Here is a 27,430-nt window from a genome sequence, read left to right on the forward strand (position 1 = left end):
GAACAGCTCTCTCTGGACTCTTTTCTTAGGTTTGTTCTAATTTAGTCTGGTGAAAAAAGGCAGGGAATAACCACAAGTTTTGTACTGGACAGATGTACAATTATGTCTTTTTTTTTTTGGTCCGTCTTTTGTCCTTTTTTTGGTCTTGGGTTTGGTTTGTTGGTTGTGGGGTGGGGTTTTTTTTGTCTTTTTTTGGGGAGGTCTCTTTTTGGGCCTCTGTGTTTTTTTTCCTTCTTGATGGATATTGGTGACATCATTTCAATGTGTCTCTGCATGCAGTCTCAGTTTTGTAGGAAAGGTTTAGAGCTCCAGCAGAAATTGTGCTTTAAAAAAGAAGGAAATTAAATGTGCAAGATGAAGCTGATACCATTTTGGGTTTAGTTTATGCAGACAAAACTTCAGGAAGTTCAAAGCTGGCCCTGAGCTGTAGTCCATCAATCAAACTCTTGTGAAAGAATAATGCTAGTAATCATAAACCCACAAAAGATGTGAGATACAAGAGGAATACAAGTATTAATGATCCTGACCCATAACTGTGTTGTAGATGAAGGTTTCTGTATTTAATTTCCTGAAGAAAGCATTAAGGGGTAGATGAATAGGGGAGGAAACTCTTTCTTGGAAGCTTAGTTAATTGATGGGGCAGCTTTCAAAGCCAAAATAGCGCAGCAGCCCCCAGATGTGACTACTCTGTAAGCTGACTGGTGTAATTACATATTATGTTCTACAGTGTTTCATTTTAATCTTGTACTGATGTTTGTTAAAAAAAAATGTGCAATTACTTTTTAAAGCAGCCTTTTTTCTTCCCTGAAACACTTCAGTCATTGTTGCCAAGCTAATATACTACTAATATACTCCAGTGTCACTACAAATGTGCACCCAGGTCATGCTATGGCTAGTGGCCAGCGTAAGAGATGAGAGTTTGCAAACATAATTATGGGTTTGGGGAGGAGCAAAGTTTCTTTCATTCCTTAGGAAACTCTAAAAGGAAAATATCAAAATCAAATGTAAGGAGCACAATCACTTTGTATTTAGAAGTAAGAAAGCTTCTGGACTGAATTGGTGTTGCTGTGCAGTAGGTTCTATTTTTCCTGGTATGTCCATTGATTTGTGGATTAAGCAAGCTCCAGGAGCTGATACTATAAAATTCCAAAGGAGATTCAAAAATAGCTTCAAAATGAGGTATTTTGAGGAAGCTTTTTACTTCCATCAGTCAAATCTTAACAGCGTTTCAGTTGTAGTATTCAGTATTTAATTTATAATACTTTTCTGAGTACATTTTGTGTTAGGCACAGCACTGTGCAGTTCTACAGTTAAAGCCTATGGGGAGGGTTGTAAATGGCAGACCAGGTAAGAAAGAAAACTTCAGTCTCTGACCTTGATGTGCCATTTTGCAACAGAGAAGTTGCTTAGTTCCTGTGACCAGGAGCATTGTGAAAGAGAGTGGTGTACCATGCTGCAGAAAAGTTTAGGGTTCAAAGTATGCCTGTGTTTAATGAATGATACAGAATTCTCCATCTGGTTAGCAATTTCGAGTGTTATCAGTTTAGAATAGAACAGAATTAACCAGGTTGGAAAAGACCTTTGAGATCATTGAGCCAACCTATCACCCAACACCATCTGATCAACTAAACCATGGCACCAAGCGCCCCATCCAGGCTCTTCCTAAACACCTCCAGTGATGGTGACTCTACCACCTCCCTGGGCAGCACATTCCAATGGGCAATCTCTCTTTCTATGAAGACCTTCTTCCTAACCTCCAGCCTAAACCTCCCCTGGCACAGCTTGAGACTGTGTCCTCTTGTTCTGGTGCTGGTTGCCTGGGAGGAGAGACCAACCCCCACCTGGCTACAATCTCCCTTCAGGTAGTTGTAGATGGCAATAAGGTCTCCTGAACCTCCTCTTCTCCAGGTAATCATAAGGTAATTATAATCATGGAGAAAAGGAGGGGATTTCATCAATACTCATAATGTATGTGAGACTGGGGGTTATGCTAACCTGGTATTTTTAACTAGGTTACTTTCCACATTGCTCTTTTCCTCATAGGCGTTTTTTGTGTGTGTCTCCCTTTCTGTGTAGGACTGACCCACCACATCTGTAGTCTCCTGATGGAAACTGTGGCTCTGTATTTAAATGACAAAGGCAGCATCAAGACAGCAAATGCGCTGCTGCTGTCCTTGCTCGACATTCTGCACCACCTGCTGATGTACACAGCAAACGTCGTGCGCCAGACCCTACAGGTATGGGATTTGTTTCCTGGGGTCATCACCAGCAGCAGCTGGTTTTGGTTTGTTTTTAGATAACTTCCTGTTATCCTAACAAGTAAGTTGCCACTGTTCTGGATTTGTTCTGTGTTTACTGTGTCAGACAGCCAAAAGCATGTATTGTTCAACTTTATGTCACTGTTTTGTGTGGCTACCTGGCTAGTCTCTGGACTAGCCCAAATGTGTGGTGGAAACTCAGATCCTAGCTGACCATTTAATTTCTGTCCTTCATAAAGAGCTTCAATCAACATTTGCTTAACAATAGCTCAAAACGTTTTTCTTCTCCTGCATTCTCCCCTGGGTGAGTTGAAGGCTGGGTTGGATGAGACCTTGAGCAGCTGAGTCTAGTTGAGAGGTATCCCTGCCCGTGTTGGGAAGGTTTGGAGTAGATGATCACTGGGGTCCCCTCCAATCTGAGCCATTCTGTGATTCTATGATTTTAGAAGGGAAATATTAATCCAGGAAAACATCATCTTTTTATTATAAATCACATGCACTGTGTTTTGATGCTTGGGGATATGACAGTGTTCAGAATTTTAAGTACTGACAGATCTTATCATAGGCTTGGGTCCCCTGAAGATTTTATTATTCCTATGTTAAATATTTAATTTGTTATATTATGAGTACTTTAGGATGCAAGGTGAGTCAGAGAGGTATTATGGGACAAGTCAGATGGAACATCATTGCTGAGAATGCTAACTTTGCAGTCACCTTGAGTTTCTTGGTTTGATTTATACTCGAGATTAGTCCAGATAAAGGAAAAGAAGTCTCCTCCAAATTTCCATTCAGACCTGGACCACCTAACTGACTTAATTTGTTTCTCATAACAGAACAATCATCAAGGTTGCTTTTTCTTTTCTCTCACTAAGGCACAGAAGTCTGGCACAGGAGGGGACACGCAGGCTGCTGAAAACCTTCTGCTTATCAATAAACCCCTGACAGACCTAATTAGCCTGCTTATTCAACTGGTGAGCATTTGGTTCTTTGGAAGCCTTTTGGAATGTTGCTGGAGTTGGAATTGTTCAGCTGAGTTCAACATTTCAGAGTTCTGTTTGCTGGTTTTATCTTGTTGCTTCCACCTAGTATGAAGGAAAGACTCTAAGAATTTTGAAGCAATTTTAGATCACAGTGCCTTGCAGGTTGCCAGTGAAACCAGAGTATGTCCCAAGCATGCAAGCAGGGTGAGTAGCAGGCTGTAGGTTCTCAGTTTAGGTAGATATTTATGTGTATATGAGGAGTCTGGAGCACAAGGGAGGAGCAGCTGAGGGAACTGGACTTGTTTAGCCTGGAAGAAAGGAGGCTTAGGGGAGACCTTCTCACTCTCTATCGCTACCTGAAAAGAGATTGTAACAAAGTAGGGGTTAATCTCTTCTCCCAAGTGAAAAATGACAGGACAAGTGGAAACAGCCTCAAGTTGCCCCATGGGAGATTGAGGTTGGACATTAGGAAAAAATTATTCACTATAAGGGGTGTCAAGCCCTAGAACAGGTTGCTGCAATTCTTGGAGAGATTTTAAAGCTGTATGAACGTGGTGCTAAGGGACATGGATTAGCAGTGGACATGGTAGTACTGAGTTAACAGTTGGTATTAATGATCTTAAATGACCAGAATGATTGTGTGCATAGCCAGACTTTAGCCCTTTGGAAAGGGCTAGGGATCACTGTATAGAGAACAGATGGTATTCAACATTTGAAACAGAAATGTAGTGCTAGCAGTAGAAGAGTCAGCAACATAAAATTACTTTGCAGTGAGTGATGCTTTTTAATATTCTTTTGTTGGGTTTGAGCCTTCTGAGTTTTTCTCCAGGGTTGAGTTTTATTTTAACATGATCCTGAGGGACTGACTGGTGGGAATGGTCCCAGCTGATCTGTGAAAAATATTTGAAGTCAATCTGTTTACAGTCAGTAAATTCCAGGGGTTAGTAGCTGTCACAGTGTCCCATTAAAATCTCCAGAGTGCTCTGTTGCTGCCCTGATGCATCCCATCAGCTCAGCCTCCATTGCACTGTGCCAGAGGTTTGCATGACCCTGTGTGTGCAAGACCTTGTAGCAGAGGAGTGCTTCTTGAGCTGCACAGGGCTTGCAGAGGCTGTTGCAGCCTTTTAGTCAACACAAAGCCATTAAAATTGGATATGAGAATTTCCCACTGTCCTTTCCAGGTGATTTTGCTTAGAGGCATTTCAGATTTGCTGTGTTCTCTTCCAAGCCTTTTGTTTGTTTTTCATTTAAATACAAGCTTTCAGATATATTGTGATGTGAATACATGTGGCCCTTTTACTACTATATTTAGCACTGACAGTCACCTTCTGTCTTGGGGAAGAGTGTGATTCCTTTTCTATTAATTTTTGGCATCATACTTGTAGTCAAGTCCTCCCTTGATGGAAAACTACCTTAAGCAAAGAGGCTGAATTGCAACTATCAATTATTTAATCTTTAGAAGTACTTTTAATTTATTTTCTATAAATTTTTTAATCACTGTGTGTGATAAATAGTAAGACATGTAGAGATGAAAATGTTCCTCTAAGCTGGGATCAGTCATAAATTTCAATTCCATTAACTGTCTAAAGAATAGGAAATTAGAGGCCAAGCTTTGCTCAGCCTGTACCACCTGGAAGTCTTTTCTAAGTTTTTAATTAAAGGATAGGATAATTGTACAGTTAACATGCCCTGATTACCTTCTGACTGACCCTTGTATTTCAGAAGCATGGCAGCAAATCACCAGTAAGTTTTGCTTGGTTGTGTAGTTGTTATGGAATCTGGTGTGTTTAAAATGCTTATTTAAAATCTGCTGGGTTCAGTCTGTGGGTAAAGAGTAAAGACCTGGTGCTGCTGCTTTTTGTTCAGTTTTGGGGTTGAGTTTTGTTAAAGATTCTGCCAAAAAATGAGGGATTTTGATTCTGTGATGTTCTTTACAGACATGCTTGAGTGGATATATGAAAGTTCATTTCAGCTAAGTTTGTTAAGCTTTATATCCTTTACCTATTGCTTCATTAAACATATCTTGGTAAGGTTAGAAGAGTTTGGACATATGGAACCATAAATTTAGCATTTAAGATTCACTTGTTTAAAGTGGTTTATACTCTAATCACTTTAACTAGGCTGGATTCTTTGTCAAGTCTGGGGGAGGGGGGGCTCTCCACATGTACAGGCTCCCTAAGCCTCCAAAGGATTCAGTGCTGCCTAAGTTTAAGTGCTGTGGAGCTGCCAAGAGTAGTTCCCTGACTTCATAGTATCATAGTATCATTCAGGGTTGGAAGGGACCACATGATCATCTAGTTCCAACCCCCCTGCCATGGGCAGGGACACCCCACACTAGATCAGGCTGGACAGAGCCTCATCCAGCCTGCTCTTACACACCTCCAGGCACGGGGCCTCGACCACCTCCCTGGACAACCCATTCCAGGGTTTCACCACTCTCATGGTGAAGAACTTCCTCCTCACATCTAGCCTGAATCTCCCCACCTCCAGCTTCATTCCATTCCCCCTAGTCCTATCACTACCCGAGATCCTGAGAAGTCCTTCCCCAGCCTTCCTGTAGGCCCCCTTCAGATATTGGAAGGCCACAATGAGGTCACCTCGGAGCCTTCTCTTCTCCAGACTGAACAGCCCCAACTCCTTCAGTCTGTCCTCATAGGAGAGGTGCTCCAGCCCTCTGATCATCCTCGTGGCCCTTCTCTGGACACCTTCCAGCACCTCCACATCCCTCTTGTAATAGGGGCTCCAGAACTGGACACAGTACTCCAGGTGGGGTCTCACCAGTGGAGCTGTGTGACTGCATAGCCCTTTATTACTGTTTTGAAGCATTCCATTCTTTGTGAACATTATTTTCTTGAGATAGTGGACATCTCAACTTCTGAATTAACCATCACTCCAAGATACTGAGGCAAAGTTATTTCCTCTGGGTTGTCATTTCTACCTATCTTACCATATTTATAGTTTCCTGTGTCACTTTGAATAACTGCTTTCCCTCATCGGTACGGATATACCTCAAGCAGATGATTGTTCTACGTCCCAGTGACTTCCCTGTCTATTATCCTCAAGTTCCACATGTTTATCTCTCTTAATAATCCTTCAAAAGTCAATGTGGGTTAAAGTCAGAATCAGTTTTTCCCTTCTGTCATTTCTGCATCAAAAACAGTGTGGCCAGCAGGAGCAGGGAAGTAATTCTGCCCCTGTACTCAAGGTGTGGCCTAACCAGTGCTGAGTACTGTGTCCAGGTCTGGGCCCCTCAATTTATGAAGGACATTGCCCTTCTCTAGACACGTTCTGGTGTCTCAATGAGGCTGGGGAGGGGTTTAGAGCACAGCCCTGTGAGGAGAGGCTGAGGGAGCTGGGGTTGCTTAGGCTGGAGAAGAGGAGGCTCAGGGGAGACCTTATTGCTCTCTGCAACTACCTGAAAGGAGGTTGTAGCCAGGTGGGGGTTGGTCTCTTCTCCCAGGCACCAGAACAAGAGGACACAGTTTCAAGTTGTGCTGGGGGGAGTTTATTCTGGAGGTGAGGAGAAAGTTCTTCCCAGAAAGAGAGATTGGCCATTGGAATGTGCTGCCCAGGGAGGTGGTGGCGTCAGTGTCCCTGGAGGTGTTCAAAAAAGGATTGGACATAGCACTTGAAGCCGTGGTTTAGTTAGTTATGAGATGTTGGGTGGCAGACTGGACTGGATGATCTCTGAGGTCTTTTCCAACCTTATTGATTCTGTGATTTTATGACTTAGTCTATCACTTAGGGCACAGCAAATCAAGTGCAGGATTGCATGTTAACAAAACTCTGGAGTTTTGAAGAACACAAAAGAAGAAATAATGGCAAACCCTCTCATGCAGAAAACACTACAAATATGCAGAATTCAATACTTAATCCCATGATCAGTCTGCCCTTGATTGATCAATAAGAATGAAATGAGCAGTTAGTCTTCTGCTTGGCGGCTATGTGTTGGGAAGTTAATTACACTTAAGGTTTTTTTGTGTGAGGTTTCTCTGCTGAAATATAAATGTCATTTGATTATGCCACTGAAAGTTGCAGCAATTAGAGAAGGTATCAAATACCTTTTACTTTTTGGTGTACCATTATAGTGGAAAAAAGAATAAATTGTTTATTTACTTTTCAAATCACTTCAGTGTGGATTTTCAGAAACTTCCAGAAGAAGGAGTTTCATTTCTCTGTGGGTCCTAGATCTCCTGTGTAGATCACCCAATCTTTTCTGCAGCCTACCAGGCTGCTGGGAGAGAACTTTTCATGTCTTCTGTCTAGGTCACATCTTGAGCACTGTGTCCAGTTCTGGGCCCCTCAGTTTAGGAAAGATGGTGACTTGCTGGAACGTGTCCAGAGAAGGGCAACAAAGTTGGTGAGGGGTTTGGAACACCACCCCTATGAGGACAGACTGAGGGAGCTGGGGCTGCTTAGCCTGGAGAAGAGGAGACTCAGGGGTGACCTTATTGCTGTCTACAACTACCTGAAGGGAGGTTGTAGACAGGCAGAGGTTGGTCTCTTCTCCTAGGCAGCCAGTACCAGAACAAGAGGACACAGCCTCAAGCTGTGCCGGGGAGGTTTAGGCTGGAGGGTAGGAGGAAGTTCTACACAGAGAGAGTGATTTCCCATTGGAATGGGCTGCCTGGGGAGGTGGTGCAGTCACCATCACTGGAGGTGTTCAGGAGGAGACTTGATAGGGTGCTTGGTTGCATGGTTTAGTTGATTAGATGAGTTGGACGATAGGTTGGACACGATCTTGAAGGTCTCTTCCAACCTGGTCTGGTCTATTCTATTCTCTTCTATTCTATGCTTCTTCATTGTAGTCTTACTAGTAACATTTGCATTTGATTCCTGTGCTATGTCTATTACTGTTGGAAGACCAGTTAATCATGTGCCAACATGAAGAGGACAAATATGAAACCTCAGTGCACATGGATGAATTAGATGATCTCTTATAGGTCCTTTCTGCCTCTGTTTTGCCCTTGTTCTAAGGTTGTTCCCTGAGTTTGATTTTCACAGAATCAATAAGGCTGGAAAAGACCTCAGAGATCATCAAGTCCAACCTATTACCTAATACCTAACACCTCCTGACATGGCTCCAAGTGCCATGTCCAATCCTGTTTTGAGCACCTCCAGGCACGGTGACTCCACCACCTCCCTGGGCAGTGGATAATGCAAATGACTGCAGAATAACCCTCTAGACTGTAGAATTTTATTTCATGTTTCTTTGGAATACAGACAGCTTTTGTGGTCAAGGTGGCAGGATATATGTTGATTCCCTGTATTAGCTAACATATTGCTGTTAGTGTATTAGAAATGGTACCTGCAAATTGCACTTGAGGTTCCCTTCTCTACAGCTACCCTGAAGGAAAAAAAAACCAAGACCCAAACAAAACAACAACAACAAAAAAAGGCAACCAACCAACCAACCAAAAAGCAACAAAACAAAAGCACAAACCCCAAATCAAACAAGAAAGCACCAGAGGAAATAAGCCTGGGATTGTCAGAAGCACGTGATTTCAGAGTGGGTATTTAGTTTCTCAGCAATTAGGCCAGATGAGCATGAACTGAAAATGCATTCCTTTGAAAAATCTTTTCCCTTAGGTAGGAGGATGACAATTTTGCCTGAAGCCAAAACAGAATACTCCATTTCATTTTATTTTTAATTTAGAACTCCTTGTATTTACTAACAAGAGCAGCATAGTGAAGTTAGCAGGTTTAATAATGATGGCTTGCTTGTACATTTTGGTTTCATGTTTGCAAAAGCATCCTCCCCATCCTTCCCAGCGGTGCTTCCTTTACAGCACATCCTGTAATCACATCACTGATGTAATGAACATCTAGCTCTTATCAGAATAAACTCTCTTTGTGTATAACCTCATTAATGCACTGAAATAGTGTCCCCTCCGGGTAATCCAGACAGTTTCATTGTAGCTCTAAAATTAGACACTGTAACAGCTCCAACAGTGTGAAAACTGCCACTTCAGCTCAAATGATCACACAGTTCTTGCAAGGGTTTGCAATTCCTGAACATGCTGCAGCCGGGATCGAAATGAAGGCACTTTTGACAACAGACTGCAGAAATAGAGATGTGCCAGAACAGGAGGCGTCCTGCTCCTCTCCTCGTTAACCTCAGCACATACGCAGCAGGTTCCACCTAGAAAGGAAGAGAAGTAGAATTCTCCATTGTGAGCCCTTTCACAGGAAGTTGTGACAGGGCCATCAAAACGAAGTACAAAGCAGTACACAACCTTCATTGCACAAAGGTCTTGTCATAAGGCATTATCTCCAAATTTTGAAGTGAAAAATAAATCTGGAGTTCTCAGTGAGTGAATGGCAAAAATGAGGACTTGAGTTGTTGAGAAATTTATGTTAAGGTGCTGGATTTTCTTCAAGCTGTGCACTAGCCCAGAATATTAACAGCTGCAAGGAGAAGGAGTACTAACATTTCTATCTTGCTGAAGGGCTGAATCCATAATCCCCTCTAAGACTGATAAAGCAAGAAGAAACGAAAGGCCACCAGAATTTTTTCATGACATTATGAAATATTAAGGAGCAGATATTTCCTTAAAGAGTTAGAACTGTAGTTTGTTATTGGTTTCTCCTCCCTGAAAGAACAAAAGCTGAAGAGGCTGCTGTCTTGAATAACTATACATGCACTTCAAAACCTGAAATACACTGATTCATGTTAAATGGAATTGTTCTGATTAGAGCACTGTTCCAGCTGATTAGGTGATGAACCATCCATCCAGAGTAATTGTCTAGCAGCACAATTCTAGCTTTGCTCTTCTTATTAGACATGAGATACTGCTTACTTGAAAGGTGGATTTTCATTCTTTGCTTTTCTGTATTCATAGATACTTCCTTTCAGTCATTGCTTTTGTTTATACCAATGATTTTCTTCAGATCCCCTACTCTTTACAACCACTCCTAACACTGACTAGCAGGCAATGTTAAATTTTGAGTTACTGATTTATGGCTTTTGACATCTAAATCACTACTTGTGCCTAGTAAAACAGCAAAGTGGTGGGAGTTAAGGAGAAAAATGCTGATGCAGACATACTTAGATAGGGACATGGCTGAGAGTTCCTCTTTCACCTTAATTATTGATGGGTTAGACTGCAGGCCAATGACTATCATCCCCTCCTGTGTAAATACAGTCTTTCCTTTTCTCAGCTTGCTTTCCTCTTCATCCCAGATCTATGCTGTTATTGTTTTACCCTGCAATTTTCCAAGATGACAGCAACTTGCTCCCCAAGCTCTAGATAACAGTGAAGCTTGAAGGGACTTTGGTGAAGCAGAGGAGTCTGAAATACAACAGGGGATGAAAGACTTCATTGGTATTTGTGATTGATTGAATGAGGTGATGTCATGGCTGGCAAGCTAGGTATACCTGTCTACACAGATCTAGTCCCAAACTGTAAGTTAGAGCTGCTTTGGAAAAGGATGAGAGGGAGATGTCAAACTAGTTTAATTTTTCCTTCCTTTATTTAGTATGGTGGGGTTTTTCAGTGAAGGAAGTACAAGTCAGCACAAAGCCCCCAGTGAGATCAGTGGAATTGTTTGTTACTTGATAAGAACTGAAGCTAAATGGATCTATGAGGCTTGTTACTATTTGTAGTTTTTCTTCTATTTTTAGCCTTGCTATTTATGTTTATCACAGAAACCTAGAATGGCTTAGGTTGGAAGAGACCTAAGAGATCATCTCCTCCAACCTCCCCACCATGGACAGGGACACCTCTCAACTAGACTCAGCTGCTCAAGGCCTCATCCAGCCTGACCTTCAACACCCTCAGGGAGGAGGCAGCCACAAAGCTCCCTGGGCAGTCTATTCCAGAGTCTCACCACCCTCCTGCTGAAGAACTTCTTCCTAAGCTCCAGTGTAACCCTGCTCTCCCTCAGCTTCAAACCATTCCCCCTTGCCCTGTCTCTATACATCCTCATGAAAGTCCCTCTGCAGCCTTCCTGTAGGATCCCTTCAGGTAGTGGAAGGCAGCTCTGAGGTCCCCAGAGAGTCTTCTCCAGGCTGAACACCCGCAGCTCCCTCAGTGTATCCTCACAGCAGAAGTGCTTCAGCCCTTGGATCCTCTTTGTGGCCTCCTCTGGAGTCATTCTAACTGATCTGTGTCCTACTTAGGCTGGGAACACCAGAACTGCACACAGTATTTGAGGTGGGGTCTCATCAGAGCAGAGTGAAGGGGCAGAATTGGAGAAGAAACAATCCAATAGGTGGCATTTAGACTGGAGTGGAGAAAAACTGTACAGCAAAACCGTGGAAGCAAGAGCTGCTGTGGTCCTGTCACTTCATAGCATTAGGTCAAATAGAATGTGATATGTCTTGGGGCTATGCGTTCAGAGGTTCCATCTCTGTTCAGTCTGGTTTAACCATGAAGCTAATGGAAAACAGGATTCTTTTTTGCATACAGATCCCCTGGGAATTGCTCCTTGAATATTTGAGGAGTGTATGTCTGATGAGTTGTTCAGAGATTAAAGCAACTATGTGGGTTTTCCTTGAAATGGAAAAAACTTGGAAAGCTCAGGCTGGAAAGTAAATGGTTCAAGTGTATCAGAGAAATTGTTGGGCAGCCTGTATGCATTATATATTTCCTTTTTACTGGCAGCAAGGATAATCTGTTCACTTTAATCTAGTTTCTTTGTATTTAACTAGCACTTTGGGAATTAAAAACCTGAGTAGGAGTGATGAGGTGCTGTTACATTTCTCTGCCTTATTGGTTAAGTTCACGGACTGTAAGGCTGTGGTAGTCATTCAGTCTAGTACATCCTAGAACACAAAACATAGAGGCTTTCCTAATTAAGTCCTCATTATTGTGGTGGGGTTTTTGTTTGTTGTTTTTTTCTACTGGTGTTGATTATTGTTTTCTTTAAGAAAAAAACTATGTTTGTAATGTATAAGTTGCCTGTGATGGAGAACCTCAGTGCTAACAAAGTTGTTTCTTCTTATTAAAGAAAGAAAGAGAAAAGGAAATAAAGTATTTACCCTCTCTCTAATCTGCATTGCTTTAGCTAAAGTTTGGAGCTGGCATCTTTTACCAGGCTTTTATTGAGGAAAGGAATTAACCTATCCTCAGCCTGCTTTCTCTCACATGTAACAAAGAGAATACAATCAAATGCCCTTAACCTCCCTTTGAAAAAGCTATACACACTGAATTCCTTCAGTTCTTTGCCATGAGGTTTTCCAGTCTGTCTTCCTCTTGCCTCTTCCCAAAACCCCTCCAGGATTCTTTGTCAGTAGCTTTCATGAACTGCCTGCTATAACTGGGCAGTGCATTCCTGTTGCCAGTCCAGCAGTGCCAAATACAAGCCTTACAGAATATCTTTACTGGTTATTTCCAGACTGGCCTTTCAGGAAAGGCAGAAATCATTTTGATAGAGGTACTGTACAATCAGAAACTCCTTTACAGTTGATTAATAGCCATGCCCTGAAATCTCTCCCATAATTTTGTTCCCCAGGAAAGAGTTTTTGCCTCCCATTGCTAGGGTGTGCTCCAGTGACTGCTTTTCAACGGAGTGCAAAACAAAGAAGCTGGAACTCAGGAAAATCTTCAAAATCTCCAAATGTATCTCCTAATGCAACTACTCAAAACCCATTAAGTGGCTGGATAGGCTGGAGTCTACCTCAACCAGAAGCCATTGACTTGATTTAGAAATAATTAGATGAAGTTTTATGGTGCATGTTATGTAGAAGATTGGGCATCATGGCTGCAATGATGCTTTCTGCTATTACTACTTCTATTTAAAGCAAAATATGCTTAGTGAAAGTAACAGAGCTGGCAGCAGCTTTCCCAGTGCTTTCATGATGTCACTATAGATAAGGTAGACTAGAGTGGAGACAAGGGTGCACTGCTATTTAAGAACAATCTTTGAATTGTATTTTCCTCACTTTGTTAAGCTTAGTTCAATGGAATTTTGAATCAGTCAACTAGGAAATATTCTTCCCTGTCCTAAAGCAAATGTTAATACTCTTCCCAATCTCCACTGATGTGCAATTCATCTGAAACTGGAGTTTGACTTTGGTTTGTTCATTTCTTTTTGTTCTTTTTTAGCTTCCCAGTGAAGACACTGACGTATTTGTGAGCGCTTCACAGTGCTTATCGTTGCTGGTTCAGCTGTATGGAGGGGACAGCCAGGAGAGCATGTCTCCAGAAAGCATGGCCAGCTTTGCTGAAGTGCTGAAGGCCAAGAAGGAGACACGCCAACTGAAGCTTTTACTGAGGGTTGTAAAGAGACTGGTGAGTCAGCTTCTGAATCTTTGTGAAGTCCACATGCTGCTGTTTCTTTAGCATTGGAGAGGTTTTGGTTGGGGGTTTATGTTTGGAGGTTTTTTTATATTTAAGTAAAAAAAGAATAATTTTGAAAACAAAGTGCATGAAATCAAATTTCATCTACCTTCTCTGGAGAAGACAGCCTCCTGCACTGCAAGCCTCTTACAAGGTAACTGTTGGATTTCTCCCATTTCAGTTAACCATTCAGATGTTTAAGTAACTCATGGTACTGATGTGTTTGTTCAGTACTTCAGCTTTAGGAAGTACTGAAACCAATTTTTGAATGCCTTCTGGGAGAACTAAGCTTGTAGCATTAAAGAGCTGTTCAGAAATACCATGCTTGATTGTGTGATAAAGAAATAATCCATTTTATGCTTGAAATAGGTGTGTGGGTAGGCTGACTCACTCATTCACACCAAGAGACCCAGAGCACTTCTGCTGGCATGGATTAATGTAGAAAGCTAATCAGTGGGAGTCAAGCAGGGGTTTCGTCTGGTGATGCCATTGGTGGGCAGAGTTTTCAGCTCTGGCATTATTTGACATGGTGGCACATTTGCAGTACTGTGTCTTTCAAGTAGCTAAGGTGGAAACACTTCTGCATTTTCTCAGATAATCGTGAGTTTGAGCTGTGGAGATGGACTTTTCAGGAGGGTGTCTAGCTATAGGATTTTGAAGCTGAAGGAGAGCAGGGTTAGACTGGATTTTAGGGAGAAGTTCTTCAGTAGGAGGGTGGTGAGACTCTGGAATAGGCTGCCCAGGGAGGCTGTGGGTGCCTTATCCCTGGGGGTGTTGAAGGCCAGGTTGGATGAAGCCTTGAGCAGCTGAGTCTAGTTGAGAGGTGTCCCTGCCCATGGCAGGGAGGTTGGAGCAGATAATCTCTGAGATCCCTTCCAAGCTGAGCCATTCTGTGATGCTGTGATCTTGAAAGTGTCTTCATAAGAAGGGTTGTCATCTTGCATTGATAGATTACTTCTGCTCTTGGAGAGTACAGAGTGGAGTTTTGAGTTATAAGAGGGGAACTTCCCAGGTGTAAGAGGCAAAAGACACTTGGATTTGAATAGAATAGAATAGAATTAACCAAGTTGGAAAATTTTAAGTTCACCAGTGGCTGCTAGGGTAAGGCCATATTCAATGGCAGCAGGAGTTAAGAGGAAGCAACTTTTGTAGAGTTTTTGGAGCTGTTCCTGTCTTCTCTTTCCTGCCTACTGTATTTGCATCACAGGAAAGAGAATACCATCCCCTTCTGCCCAGCTTTGCCTAGTCTTTTCCCTAAAAGAAGCATGAATAGGTAGAATAAAAATGGATACCATGATTAAAATTCATAACTTTTTTCATCCCCAACATCATCTCAGGTTTCATTCTTTTCTTGTGTTCTTCCTGAAAAGAAAATCTTAGTAGAGATTTGGTTTTAAAGACACTTCTATTGACTTTTGGTTGCACCTGTGTTTCTCTGTGTAATTGTTGTGCTGCTTAGAACTGGCTTTTGCATTTCTCCAAAGGCAAAAAGAGGCGACAAAGTGTGAAGAAAGGAAGGCGAAATGATGTTGCAATAGGTGTGTCTGGGCTATTTAATTTCAGCAGAGCTATGGACTCCTTTCCTTTCCCCCCACTTTGGAGACTGTAGTTCTGAAGCTGACCTAAGGTACAGTGTATTTAACACAGGAACTTCTGTGGAGTGTCTGAGGAGAACAAAGCTGTGCTATCACTTTCTGTATCTTGCAAGTTCCTGTACGGCTAGCTCTCTCCTTTCTGTACCACCAATCCTGGTACTTGTTATTTATAATATCAGGCAGAGATTTTTCTGTAATTATTTTAATGAGATCATAGGATTGCTTTTGAAAGCAGGGTTCATAGGTAATGTGACAGATTATTTAATAAATTTTACCATCATTTCTCTAAACCTTCCAAAGTCCTTTCAGAGGAGATGATTATCTTGTCAAAACTGTCACAATCACAAAAGGCATTGAAATATAATCGTATCTACTTAAGAAAGATTCAGCCCACAGCAGCTGTTTGTGCTGCATTTTTAAGTCTAGAGTGGTGGTTTTCTGGTTTTTTTTTAATATCTGAGCAATATTTTAATAGAGGAATCATTAAGTGTTACAAAGCTGCAGAAACTTGTTGCCATATCTCCTGCCAAGAGAGCACAGCGCTCAAATCACCTCAGCTGGAGAAAAACGTTCTCCAGCGTCTTTCTCATAATCCAAATCTTACAAGCATGCTTTCAGTTAATGTTATTAATTATTAAGGTAATCCATAACGATCCATTGCTCTATGCTTGTTAGACTCTGACTACAATAGTCAGTGTATGGTGCTACAGCTACACTCACTCTAAACTGACAGGTTGTTCTGTGTGTTTTACCTTAGATTACACATCTGGATGACTCAGGTGAACAATTTATGTCCTTCAGTAGTATTAATCTCTTGTTTTCAAGTTGTTAGCAAGCCTTTCCCCCTTCTTCATAGACCATCTTTGGTTGATTTCACAGTATCACAGTATAACTTAGGTTGGAAAGGACCTCGAGGATCATCGAGTCCAACCTATCAACACAGACCCCATGACTAGACCATGGCACCAAGTGCCACGTCCAATCTCCTCTTGAACACCTCCAGGGACAGTGACTCAACCACCTCCCTGGGCAACCCGTTCCAATGACGAATGACTCGCTCAGTGAAGAACTTCCTCCTCACCTCGAGTCTAAACCTCCCCTGGCGCAGCTTGAGACTGTGTCCTCTTGTTCTGGTGCTGGTTGCCTGGGAGAAGAGGCCAAGCCCTTCCTGGCTACAACCACCTTTCAGGTACTTGTAGAGGGCAATGAGGTCACCCCTGAGCCTCCTCTTCTCCAGGCTAAACAATCCCAGCTCCCTCAGCCTCTCCTCATAGGGCTTGTGTTCAAGGCCTCTCACCAGCCTTGTTGCCCTTCTCTGGACACGTTCAAGTGTTTTGATGTCCTTCTTAAACTGAGGGGCCCAGAACTGGACACAGTACTCAAGGTGTGGCCTAACCAAAGCAGAGTACAGGGGCACAATGACTTCCCTGCTCCTGCTGGCCACACTATTCCTAATGCAGGCCAGGATGCCATTGGCCCTCTTGGCCACCTGGGCACACTGTTGGCTCCTATTCAGGTGGCTGTCAATCAGCACCCCCAGGTCCCTCTCTGTTTGGGAGCTCTCCAGCCACTCTGACCCCAGCCTGTAGCTCTGCATGGGATTGCCGTGGCCAAAGTGCAGCACCTGGCACTTGGACTTGTTGAATGCCATCCCATTGGACTCTGCCCATCTGTCCAGTCAGTCGAGGTCCCTCTGCAGAGCCTTTCTACCCTCTAACTGACTAACATCTGCCCCTAACTTGGTGTCATTTGCAAACTTGCTGATGACTGACTCGACCCCCTCATCCAGATTATCGATGAAGATGTTGAAGAGGACAGGGCCCAGCACTGATCCCTGGGGTACGCCACTGGTGACTGGCTGCCAGCTGGATGTGGTAGCGTTCACTACCACTCTCTGGGCTCAGCCCTCCAGCCAGTTCCTAACTCAGCACAGAGTGTAGCGGTCCAAGCCACGAGCTGACAGCTTAGCCAGCAGTTTGCTGTGGGGGACAGTGTCAAAGGCCTTGCTGAAGTCCAGGTAGACCACATCCACAGGCCTCCCCACGTCCACCAGACGGGTCACCTGATCATAGAAGGAGATCAGGTTGGAGAGGTTTCTCTCTAATAGAACAATATCCTTGGGTAGGATGGATTATTTCATTAGACACAACTAAAGTTTCCCCCCAGAAGAAGCTGATCAGCATTAAGGTACATTATGCAGACCCTAAACAGGCTGGATTTTGCTGGATTTTGAACTTTGTGTTCAGTTTGTCATGTCATAGAATCTCTACCAATTTCCTGTGGAAATGAAAGATTTCATTGTTTATTTATTTTTTTGGCTAAGCTTAGTAAAGCATTTTCAGTAGCACCGAGAAGGAAAACATAGAGTCGATAAAGCTGTGACCAGTCAAAACTTAATAATGTTCCAACTCATTCTCAGACATTCTAAAAGCAATAGCAGCTCCTAAAAATGTGTAGTAATTAGTTTATGTACTTGGTATTAAGGATAACTTAGGCTTTTTTTAAGAGTGCCATGTGAAAATGCTACTTGTATGCCTAATAGTACTTAGGATAGCCAGATGTGAGAAGGATGCTGTAGTTGATTATCATCAGGGATCCTGTGGCATTCTTTGTGGTGGGGCACGTGGTTAATTTTAACTTGACTAATTCCATTGTGTGGATTGAAATCCAGGACGTAGCCTATTACTTTCAAGGCCTGATGAGATTTTTCTGTTATAATCTGAAATGGTTAGATATGGTTTCACCTTAGAGGTGTGTGCCTGGCTTACCTCGCTTGTGAGGGGCTAAGGTCAGGCTCCTTTGTACTTTGTAGAATGGAGTGGAATAGAATGGAGTGGAATAGCATGGAATAGACCAGACCAGACCAGGTTGGAAGAGACCTTCAAGATCATCGCGTCCAATCTATCATCCAACACCACCCAACCAACTAAACCATGCAACCAAGCATGGTAACTCAAGCATGTGTAACTCATGGTGTGTTTTCAGCATGCTGGCAGGGTGTTAGCATTGTCTTTGACATCCTCTTTTTTCGGCATTTGCATCCTGTAGTTTCCACTGAAGGAGAGGCAAGAATATTTTGGTTTGACTTCTACACTTGGTTAGAGCACTGGAATGTTCCTGGCCTTTTTCTGTTTCTGCGTGGCCTTCCTTTTCATTTACCTCTTGGAACTTTACGCTATCGTTCTTTCAGGTGGCCAAAATGCGTCAGTGCAACATTCTAAAGTTACATATTAATGGGTTTTTCTCCAGTATTTATCCTTCTGTCTTCTGAAATGAAACAGAGCACGTGTCCGTGGGTAAGTCTCAGTCACCGATGAAATCCCTGGAATTCTTCTCTTCTGTGTCTTGTCACTTTTGATCCTGTCCAGGAGTTCTGTGGCTGATAGCAGTCTGCAGAGAACTTCAGTGTTTTAAGACCCAAAGCACTAGATGGCACAGGAATGCTCTGCTTATTTCTTCTCGTGGAAAAGGCAGTAATTTACATCTCAATAAGACCGTCCAGGCCTATAGGATCACTTGTGTTCTGGCTGCAGCAGAATCCTCTTCTGCTGGAGAATTTTGTACTTCTCTGGCTACTCTTGCTCTGATTCCCTTTGTGTGGTATAGTTTGTGTCCCTGTGTATGCATAACAGTAAACACAGTGTATTTTCTTTCTGTATGTATGTGATTTGGGGTGTTCTTCACGTCAACAGGTTATTAACAACTGCAAGAATTAACATTTTCATTTTAATTGTATCTAAGATGGGATTTATTTCTTTTTTCTTCCAGTGGATTGCTGGAATCCACAAGCCTGTAGGAATATAAAAACATTAAGTAGTGATACATAGTCAGATCACAGAAGCACAGAAAGTTAGGGGTTGAAAGGGACTTCCAGAGGTGCTTCAGTCATTGGACTGCCTGCCAGAGCAGGATCGCCCAGGGCATGTCACATAGGAACACACCCAGGTGGGTTTTGAATGTCTCTAGAGAAGGAGACTCCACAACCTCTCTGGGCAGCCTGTTCCAGGGCTCTGTCACTTACACTGTGGAAAAGGTTTTGCTTTTGTTTACATGGAACTTCCTCTGCTCCAGCTTGAGGAACTTTTTTATACCTTACCATTTGGGGCATTATGTAGGAATTTGTATGGCTTGGAAGCTTTCAGTTAAGGAAAGGTTCTGTTCTATTCTATTCTATTCTATTCTATTCTATTCTATTCTATTCTATTCTATTCTATTCTATTCTATTCTATTCTATTCTATTCTTCTATTCAATTATTCTATTCTATTATTCTATTCTATTCTATTCATACTTACTGGGACATTTAACTTTTGGTGTGATTTAGGAGATTTCACCTCTCTGGATTATCTGTGGTTATCTCAATCTAGAGGTGCTGCTTTGTTTTGTACACTTACACCTCTGCAATGGCTGATTTGCTGTCTGTTTTTACTGTAGCTGTGAAATTGTTTTCTCTGTATCAAAGAGCACATTGTCCTTGGTCTGGGATTTTCAGTACATGGCCAAACACCTACATAGCTGGCAAGTCGTATAGGGAGTTCTCCCACTCCCACTACACAAGCTCATGAAAGCAGAGGCCTGTTTTAATGGCTTTCCTTCATTTTTCTTTAGTGATTGTTTAATGCTGACAACTTTCTAATATACAGCTGGATGACTTCTGATGCTTGCTGCTTTGTCCTAGCAGATTTATGTTTCGTATTGCTCCCTTACCCCCATAAGCTACTGTTTAATGTTTGCAAAATAGTTCCTAGTCCTCAGATGAATAATAAAATCCAATACTTTTTGCTTAAATGGATCTATCAACACCAACCCAGTAGGATTCTATTATTAAAAAACTATTTTCTCAGTTTGCATACCAGGTTGCACTGATTTTGATGTGCTAGAGCGTGAATGGGGGTGTATGAGCAGTAGTTACTGCCTCCATTATTATTAGTAGTACAACTGAATTGCATTAGTGGCTGTAAACTGGGACTTCAGGGTGAGAAGCTCAGTGCAAGCCCTGTATAAACTAATTTCTTGCTCCAAAGCGCCAGGGGAGGTTTAGGTTGGATGTTAGGAAGAAGTTCCACACAGAGAGTGATTGTCCGTTGGAATGGGCTGCCTGGGGAGGTGGTGGAGTCACCATCACTGGAGGTGCTCACGAGGAGACTTGATGGGGTGCTTGGTGCCATGGGTTAGTTGTTTAGGTGGGTTGGATTGGTTGATGGGTTGGACACGATGATCTTGAAGGTCTCTTCCAACCTGGTTTATTCTAAATTCTAAATTGTTTTCTTCTGTTGGAAATAAGACCAAGGAATTGCCTGAAAGTGACTCTCTCAAACAGGAAATCAGTTGTCCATAGAATCAGTAAGGTTGGAAAAGACCTCAGAGATCATCAAGTCCAACCTGTCACCCAACACCTCCTGACAACTAAACCATGGCACCAAGTGCATCATCCAGGCTCTATTTAAACACTTCCAGTTAAGGTGACTCCACCTTCTCTGGAACGGCAACTGGAATAGGTTCTGACAACAGAGAAGGGCAACAAGGCTGGGGAGGGGTCTGGAGCACAGTCCTGTGAGGAGAGGCTGAGGGAGCTGGGGCTGCCCAGCCCAGAGAAGGGGAGGCTCAGGGGAGACCCTCCTGCTCTTTACAACTCCCTGAAGGGAGAATAGAATAGAATAGAATAGAATAGAATAGAATAGAATAGAATAGAATAGACCAGACCAGACCAGACCAGACCAGACCAGACCAGACCAGACCAGACCAGGTTGGAAGAGACCTTCAAGATCATCGTGTCCAACCCATCAACCAATCCAACCCACCTAAACAACTAACCCATGGCACCAAGCACCCCATCAAGTCTCCTCCCGAACACCTTCAGTGATGGTGACTCCACCAACTCCACACTAAACCAGATCTTTGGCCAATCTTCAGTTCTGTGCCAGTAGAAATGGAAGTTTAACTAGTTGCTCCTGTTTTTTAAAGCAAAACTCTCTCCATTTTATTCCAAATTTAAATTCTTATCATCACAGAGTATTTAAAACTCCTTGGTCTTCATGTGAAGCTGTTACCAGAAGCTAGAAGAACTTGGAGAGATTTTGGTTGCCCATGTTGAAGATGAGATGCAGGTATGCTAGGAAACCAGGCTGGCTGTGACTTTTTGCAAACTCAAACTGCAAACTCTTCAACAGAACCTCCATTTTATATTCCATCTACTTTCTTAAGCTCAGGCTCTTTGCAGACAAGTTTGCTGAGGCTGTACTTAAGTTTTGTTTTACACACTGAAATATCACTACCTATCATGCACCAGGAGGCAGTCTGGTGCAGGATCCCCTGCTAGAAAGGTGTGGGCCTTCCTCTGACTTCTAAACCACCCAGTACTGGACAGTCAGAGTGAAAAGTGTTGATGTATCCTCTTTGTTGATCCTCACTTCTCCCTTCTTTGCCTTGCTGATGTTTCTATCCATTGAGGTTTTGAAATGTTTTTCAAATTCTGCATTTCAGTTTGGCATCAGTGATCAGCTGTGTTTCACTTGGTCTAGATCATTACCCTCTTGATCTTACATGGCTGGAACACTACTGAGAAGCTTTTGTCATGAGCAAAGCTGTAGGTCACACAGAACTTGATTTATTAGCTAGTGTGTGGATGCAGATAAACAGGGAATATACATGGAGCACTTGAAAGGGGAGACAGTCCTTGCCCCTCAGACTGTGAGGATGCAGAACACTGAAGCACATGAATTTGGTGATGGAGACAAATAGATTGATTGGGCTGAGACACCTGAAGGCTGTGCAACCATTCAGAGACTTGGACAGACTGAGAGCTGGGCAAAGAGGAACCTAATGAGGTTCAACACCAATAAGTGCGGAGTCCTGCATCTAGGAAGGAATAATAAACTGCAGCACTACAGGTTGGGAGGTGATCTGCTAGAGAGCAGTCCTGTGGAGGACCTGGGAGTCCTGGTGGATAACAAGTTCTCCACGAGACAGCAATGTGCCCTTGTGGCCAGAAGGGCCAATGGGATCCTGGTGTGCGTTAAAGCGAGTGTGCCCAGTCAATCCAGGGAGGTACTTCTCCCCTTCTACCCTGCCTTGGTGAGACCTCACCTGGAATATTGCATCCAGTTTGGGGCTCCCCAATTTAGGAGGGACAGGGATCTACTTGAGAGAGTCCAACACAGGGCTATGAGGATGATGAAGGGACTGGAGCACTGCCTCATGAGGAGACACTGAGAGACCTGGGGCTGGTTAGTCTGGAGAAGAGAAGACTGAGAAAGGATTTAATGAATGTCTGTAAGTATTTGAGGGCTGGGTGTTAAGAGGGATATACAGGCTCTGCTCAGCTGCATCCTGTGATAGCACAAGGGGCAATGGATATAAACTACAGCACAGGAGGTTCCACCACAACACGAGGAGGAACTTCTTCTCTGTGAGGGTCACAGAGCACTAGAACAGGCTGCCCAGAGAGGTTGTGGAGTCTCCTTCTCTGGAGACTTTCCAGCCCCATCTGGATGTGTTCCCATGTGACCTGCACTAGATTCTATGGTCCTGCTCTGGACTTGATGATCTCTGGAGGTCCCTTCCAACTCCTAACATCCTGTGATCTGTGATTTTAGGTATGGATGGTCTGCTAGATGGAAATTGTGAGTAAAAATATGGGTGCAATAGAAGGCTGTGATAATGAGATGAAGCAGTGTAACCATGTGGAGCAAAAGGAAGGCAGTGTCTGAGGTGTTAGGGATATTTTGAATGAAAGAAAACAAAACTGCAGTTTTCCCTTGGGTAGCTCACACATCAAATGGGAGGCTGAGATACTCAGGAACAGTGAGTCTGCGTTCCTCCCATCACAGGGCCCACGCTCACAGACCAGTCCCTAGCAATGATAACCACATCTGAGCTTTTGTGACCAGGGTGCTGCACAATTCCAGATGAGGCTGTGATCCATTGTCAGTGTTCTGAAGCAAGGCTGTGTTTAAAAATTGCATCTGTGTGCACTGAGGTTCAGCTTTCAGGAGGTTTCTGCAGTAACTGCCCCCCCCCCCCCCCCCCCCTCCAAACAGTGATTCAGTCAGGATTGTTCAGTGAGGAAACCTCCACATTTTAAATTATGAAGGCTCTGCTCATTAAACATTGATGAAGTGCCCAGTGCTGTCATGTCTTTAAGCTATTAAAGTGTAATGTTTTCATACGCACAGCATAATAGATTTATAACAAACTGAGTTTGTGGTGCTGCACTCTTCTGTGGGCTGCCGATGCCTGTCCTAAATTTCAGCCAGCAGACGCTTTCTCTGGGGTGAGATGCCTGCTTGATGAATAGCTCAGCATTTGCATACCAGCTCTGCTCTGCTCAGGCAGCTCAAACAACAATGTGCCCTTGTGGCCAAGAGAGCCAATGGTATCCTGAGGTGCATCAAAAGTGTGGCCAGCAGGGAGGTTCTTTTCCTCATCTACTCTGTCCTTGTGAGACCACACCTGGAATACTGCTTCCAGTTTTGGGCTCCCCAGTGCAAGACAGACAGAGACCTGCTGGAGAGAACCCAAGGGAGAGCCATGAGGATGATTAGGGGCTTGAGCATCTCCCCTGTAAGAGAGACTGAGACCCATGAGGCTGTTTAGTCCGGAGAAGAGAAGACTGAGAGGGGACCTTATCAATGTGTACTAATATCTAAGGGATGGGTTTCAAGTGGAGGGGGACAAGTTCTTTTTGGTGGTGTGCACTAATAAGTCAAGAAACAACAGGTTCAACCTTGAACATAGGAGATTTCACCTCAACATGAGGAGAAACTTCTTTACAGTGAGGGTGATGGAGCACTAGAACAGGCTGTCTAGAGAAGTTGTAGAGTCTCCTTCTCTGGAGACTTTCCAAACCCACCTGGATGCATTGCTGTGCAGACTACCCTAACTGGTCCTGCTCTGGCTGGGGAGTAGGACTCGATGATCTCTTGAGGTCTCTTCCAACCTCTAATGTACAGTGATACAGCTTGCTGCTTTGGACCCTTCTGGGGGCATTTGAAGAGCAATGGAGTTGATGGTTGTCAGTCTTGCCAAAAGCAGATGATTATCTAGATTCTTTAAGATGAATAGAAGAATGCTTCTGGAAATCTAGCATGTTGATTTAGAAATGGACCAACACATGAGTGTTGTCTTATAGTAACAGATAGCTCCAGTGATTTCAAATTAATTTCTTTAAGGAAATATCCTGGTGTATTTAATTGTAAGAGAAGTGTTTTAGAGCATAACTCCAGTATAAGCTGAAAAGTCAAAATAGTGCATTCACGGAGATATCTGCTCCAACCTCCCCACCATGGGCAGGGACACCTCTCAACTAGACACAGCTGCTCAAGGTTTCATCCATCCTGGCCTTCAGCACCCCCAGGAAGGAGACAGCCACAACCTCCCTGGGCAGCTTGTTCCAGAGTCTCACCACCCTCCTACTGAAGACCTTTTTCCTGAGCTCCAGACTTACCCTGCTCTCCCTCAGCTTCCAACCATTCCAGCTTGTCCTATCTCTAGATACCCTCATGAGAAGTCCCTATGCAGCCTTCCTGCAGGCTTCCTTCAGGTATTGGGAGGCAATTCTAAGGTCCCCACAGAGTCTTCTCCAGACTGAACAACCTCTTTCCTGGAGGTGTTCAAGGCCAGGCTGGATGAGACCTTGAGCAGCTGAGTAGCTGAGAGGTGCCCGTGCCCATGTCAGGGAGATTATGGTAGACGATCTCTGAGGTCCCTTCCAACCTGAGGCATTCTGTGATGCTTCTATGAGTTCTTCCATCATTAATACATTACTAGTTCCAATTCTTGGCAATATTGTGATGTCTTATGAGAGAGTTGTCACAACTTACACAGAAGACTTGTAAAATGAGATAGTGAAAACTCTCTTATTTTCTGCCACTCACATGGCTTGCAAAGCTCATTATTTTTGTTTTATTTTCCAGACAGGATTGTGTTTTTTCTCTCTAAAAATCCGTGGTTGAAAATAGAGGGATAATTAGCATTAGCCCATTTATGTGAAACTGCTAGTGACAGAAGCTTATTAATTGAGTACAGTTAAAATATGATGTGAGCAGATGAGAATTTGCATTAAAACAAGACTGCAGCTTGTCAGCACTTTCTTTTGTTCAGGTCTGTATTTATTAGGCTACAGCTGCTCATCTGCTTTTTTAATGACTTTATAATAATAGTAGCAACATCTTCATTATTGGAGATGTCTAAACCAGTTTGATTACACAACATGCAAAGCAAAAAAAAACATAATCTGACATAATCTTTGTTAAAGAACTAGATCTGGAAGTTAAGATTATATACCAACAAACAAACAAACAAGACCTTCTTGTCTCATCTCTTTATTGTTTTGGGTTTGTTGGTGTTTATTTTGGTTCTTGCAGTAAATGCACAGCACCTGAAGTGGTTTATGTAGATCATTTTGCTGCTTTATTTGGACAGCTTCACTGAGTCTAGAAATAAACTTCTTGAGAACTGTCAGGGAAAAAAGCATGTGCATTTATTTCCAAGTTCTGTCACGATACAAAGTGAGTTCTTGTGCTGCAACAGTTGGTAATAGTTGGTCTTAGTTTCTGTATGTGGTCAAGCAAAGATGAGCAAGTCCCAGTCTAGCAATAGGACAAGGGGGAATGGTTTGAAACTGAGGGAGAGAAGGATTGGACTGGAGCTTAGGAAGAAGTTCTTTAATACAAAGATGATAAGACTCTGGAATAGGCTGCAAAGGGAGGTTGTGGCTGCCTCCTTCCTGAGGGTGTTGAAGGCCAGGTTGGATGAGGCCTTGAGCAGCTGAGTCTAGTTGAGAGGTGTCTCTGGCCATGGAGGGAAGGTTGGAGTAGGTGATCTCTGAGGTCCCTTCCAACCTGAGCAATTCTGCAGCTCTGTGATTGATATAGAAGAAAGCTATGCAAACCTTCCTTGGGGCTTTCTAAACTGACAGGTTTTGTGCTTTTGGGAGTAAACCAGGGCCATCATGACTCCAGTGTACCTAGGGGACACAGCATTGCTGCTGACTTGTGCTAGGATGGTTCACATTGTTCTCCAAAATAATCAGTTAACAGTGGCCCTGTCAATGTCATACATTTGTTTGCAGTCACCATCTGGGAATCGAGCTATCATGTGAACTTCTGAGAAGATAGATGTGGTGGATCTTGATCTCTTCTCCAAAGTAAAAAGTGATAGGATAAAAGGAAATGGTCATGAGTTGCACCAGGGGAGGTTTAGGTTGGACATTAGGAAGGATTTCTTTGCTGAAAGGTTGCCAAGCCCTAGAACAGGCTGCCCAGGGAAGCAGTGGCATCACCATTCCTGCAGGAATGGCAATAGTCAGCCTAGCACCTACAGCAGCTGAGTACTTCTTGCTACCTCCAGTATGCACTGTTTAAATTAATAGCTGGGGGTGTTTTGTGTCAGGAACTGCTGAGGAAAGGCGTACCTCTGCTTTCTCTAAGTTCTTCTGTGATTTCCTTTGAAGAAAAGTTTCCCAAGTCCCATAAAGCCTCACAGCCCTGTAGAAACATTTACATTCAGTTTAAATTCCATGCAGCACTTACAGCTGTGGTCTAGATTCATCACTCCTGGTTTTAATGACACATTTCTGCTCTTTCTTTTTACCCCAATCTGCTATCGTTGGCATTGATTTAAATGGGTTATGTTCTCATGAATTATTTCATTTGCATAAAATAATTTATGTCAGAACATCTTGATACTCTAATGCAAAAATGATGTTGTTGCTAGTGAAGTAATTACAGGTGTTAACATTATTTCCTAGAACTCTGCTACATAATGCACCATCATCTCCTTAGAGTACTTTCCTAATTAATCTTTAGTCCCAAAACCATTGGGCAGAATCTTCTGAGTGAGACTGTCAGTGATTTGCCCTCTGATGGCTTTTTTACTCTTGCAACTTTTTGCTCCATCTAATTATTAACTTTAAAACAGGAAACAGCTCACAATGATCATTGTACACTGCTATGAAGTTACAAACGTTCTGCTGTTCTTGCATTTGACAACTGAGGTGGAAAAAATCCATAGTTATAACACCGTGGAAATCACTCACCACTGACAGGTTAATCAGAGGGTTCCTACTGACTGTGATCTAAAACAGAATAGGAAGAGAAGCATCAAGACAAGAGCAGGCAGAAATACTCACTCTACAATTCTGTCAGTTGTTCTGAATACTTTACTCTGTCATTTTTGGTTGCCCTTAGACTAAGAAAGGCTGAACTCATGTGAATTAGCAAAACATCAGTGAGACAGCAGAGCTGCACTGGTTTGTACAAGCTAACAAGTTCTGCAGTGTTAGTCCAAAAATCCCAGAAGTGGGGAACTTCTGCAT

The 27,430-nt window shown here is 43.0% G+C and overlaps 1 protein-coding gene across 1 annotated transcript in view; it reads left to right on the forward strand.

The window, feature by feature from the left end:
• Positions 1 to 27,430, forward strand: part of ULK4 (unc-51 like kinase 4) — a 165,337-nt gene that overhangs the window by 99,791 nt on the left and 38,116 nt on the right. The window contains exons 33-35 of the mRNA XM_068152788.1: positions 2,077 to 2,237; positions 3,131 to 3,229; positions 13,288 to 13,473. Of these exons, the coding sequence (XP_068008889.1) occupies positions 2,077 to 2,237; positions 3,131 to 3,229; positions 13,288 to 13,473 (446 nt within the window). The remainder of the gene's footprint in view (positions 1 to 2,076; positions 2,238 to 3,130; positions 3,230 to 13,287; positions 13,474 to 27,430) is intronic.

This window comes from Melanerpes formicivorus, unplaced genomic scaffold, assembly GCF_026170545.1.
Source record: "Melanerpes formicivorus ecotype bairdi unplaced genomic scaffold, bMelFor1.0.p_v2 SCAF_24, whole genome shotgun sequence".
Classification (NCBI taxonomy): domain Eukaryota; kingdom Metazoa; phylum Chordata; class Aves; order Piciformes; family Picidae; genus Melanerpes; species Melanerpes formicivorus.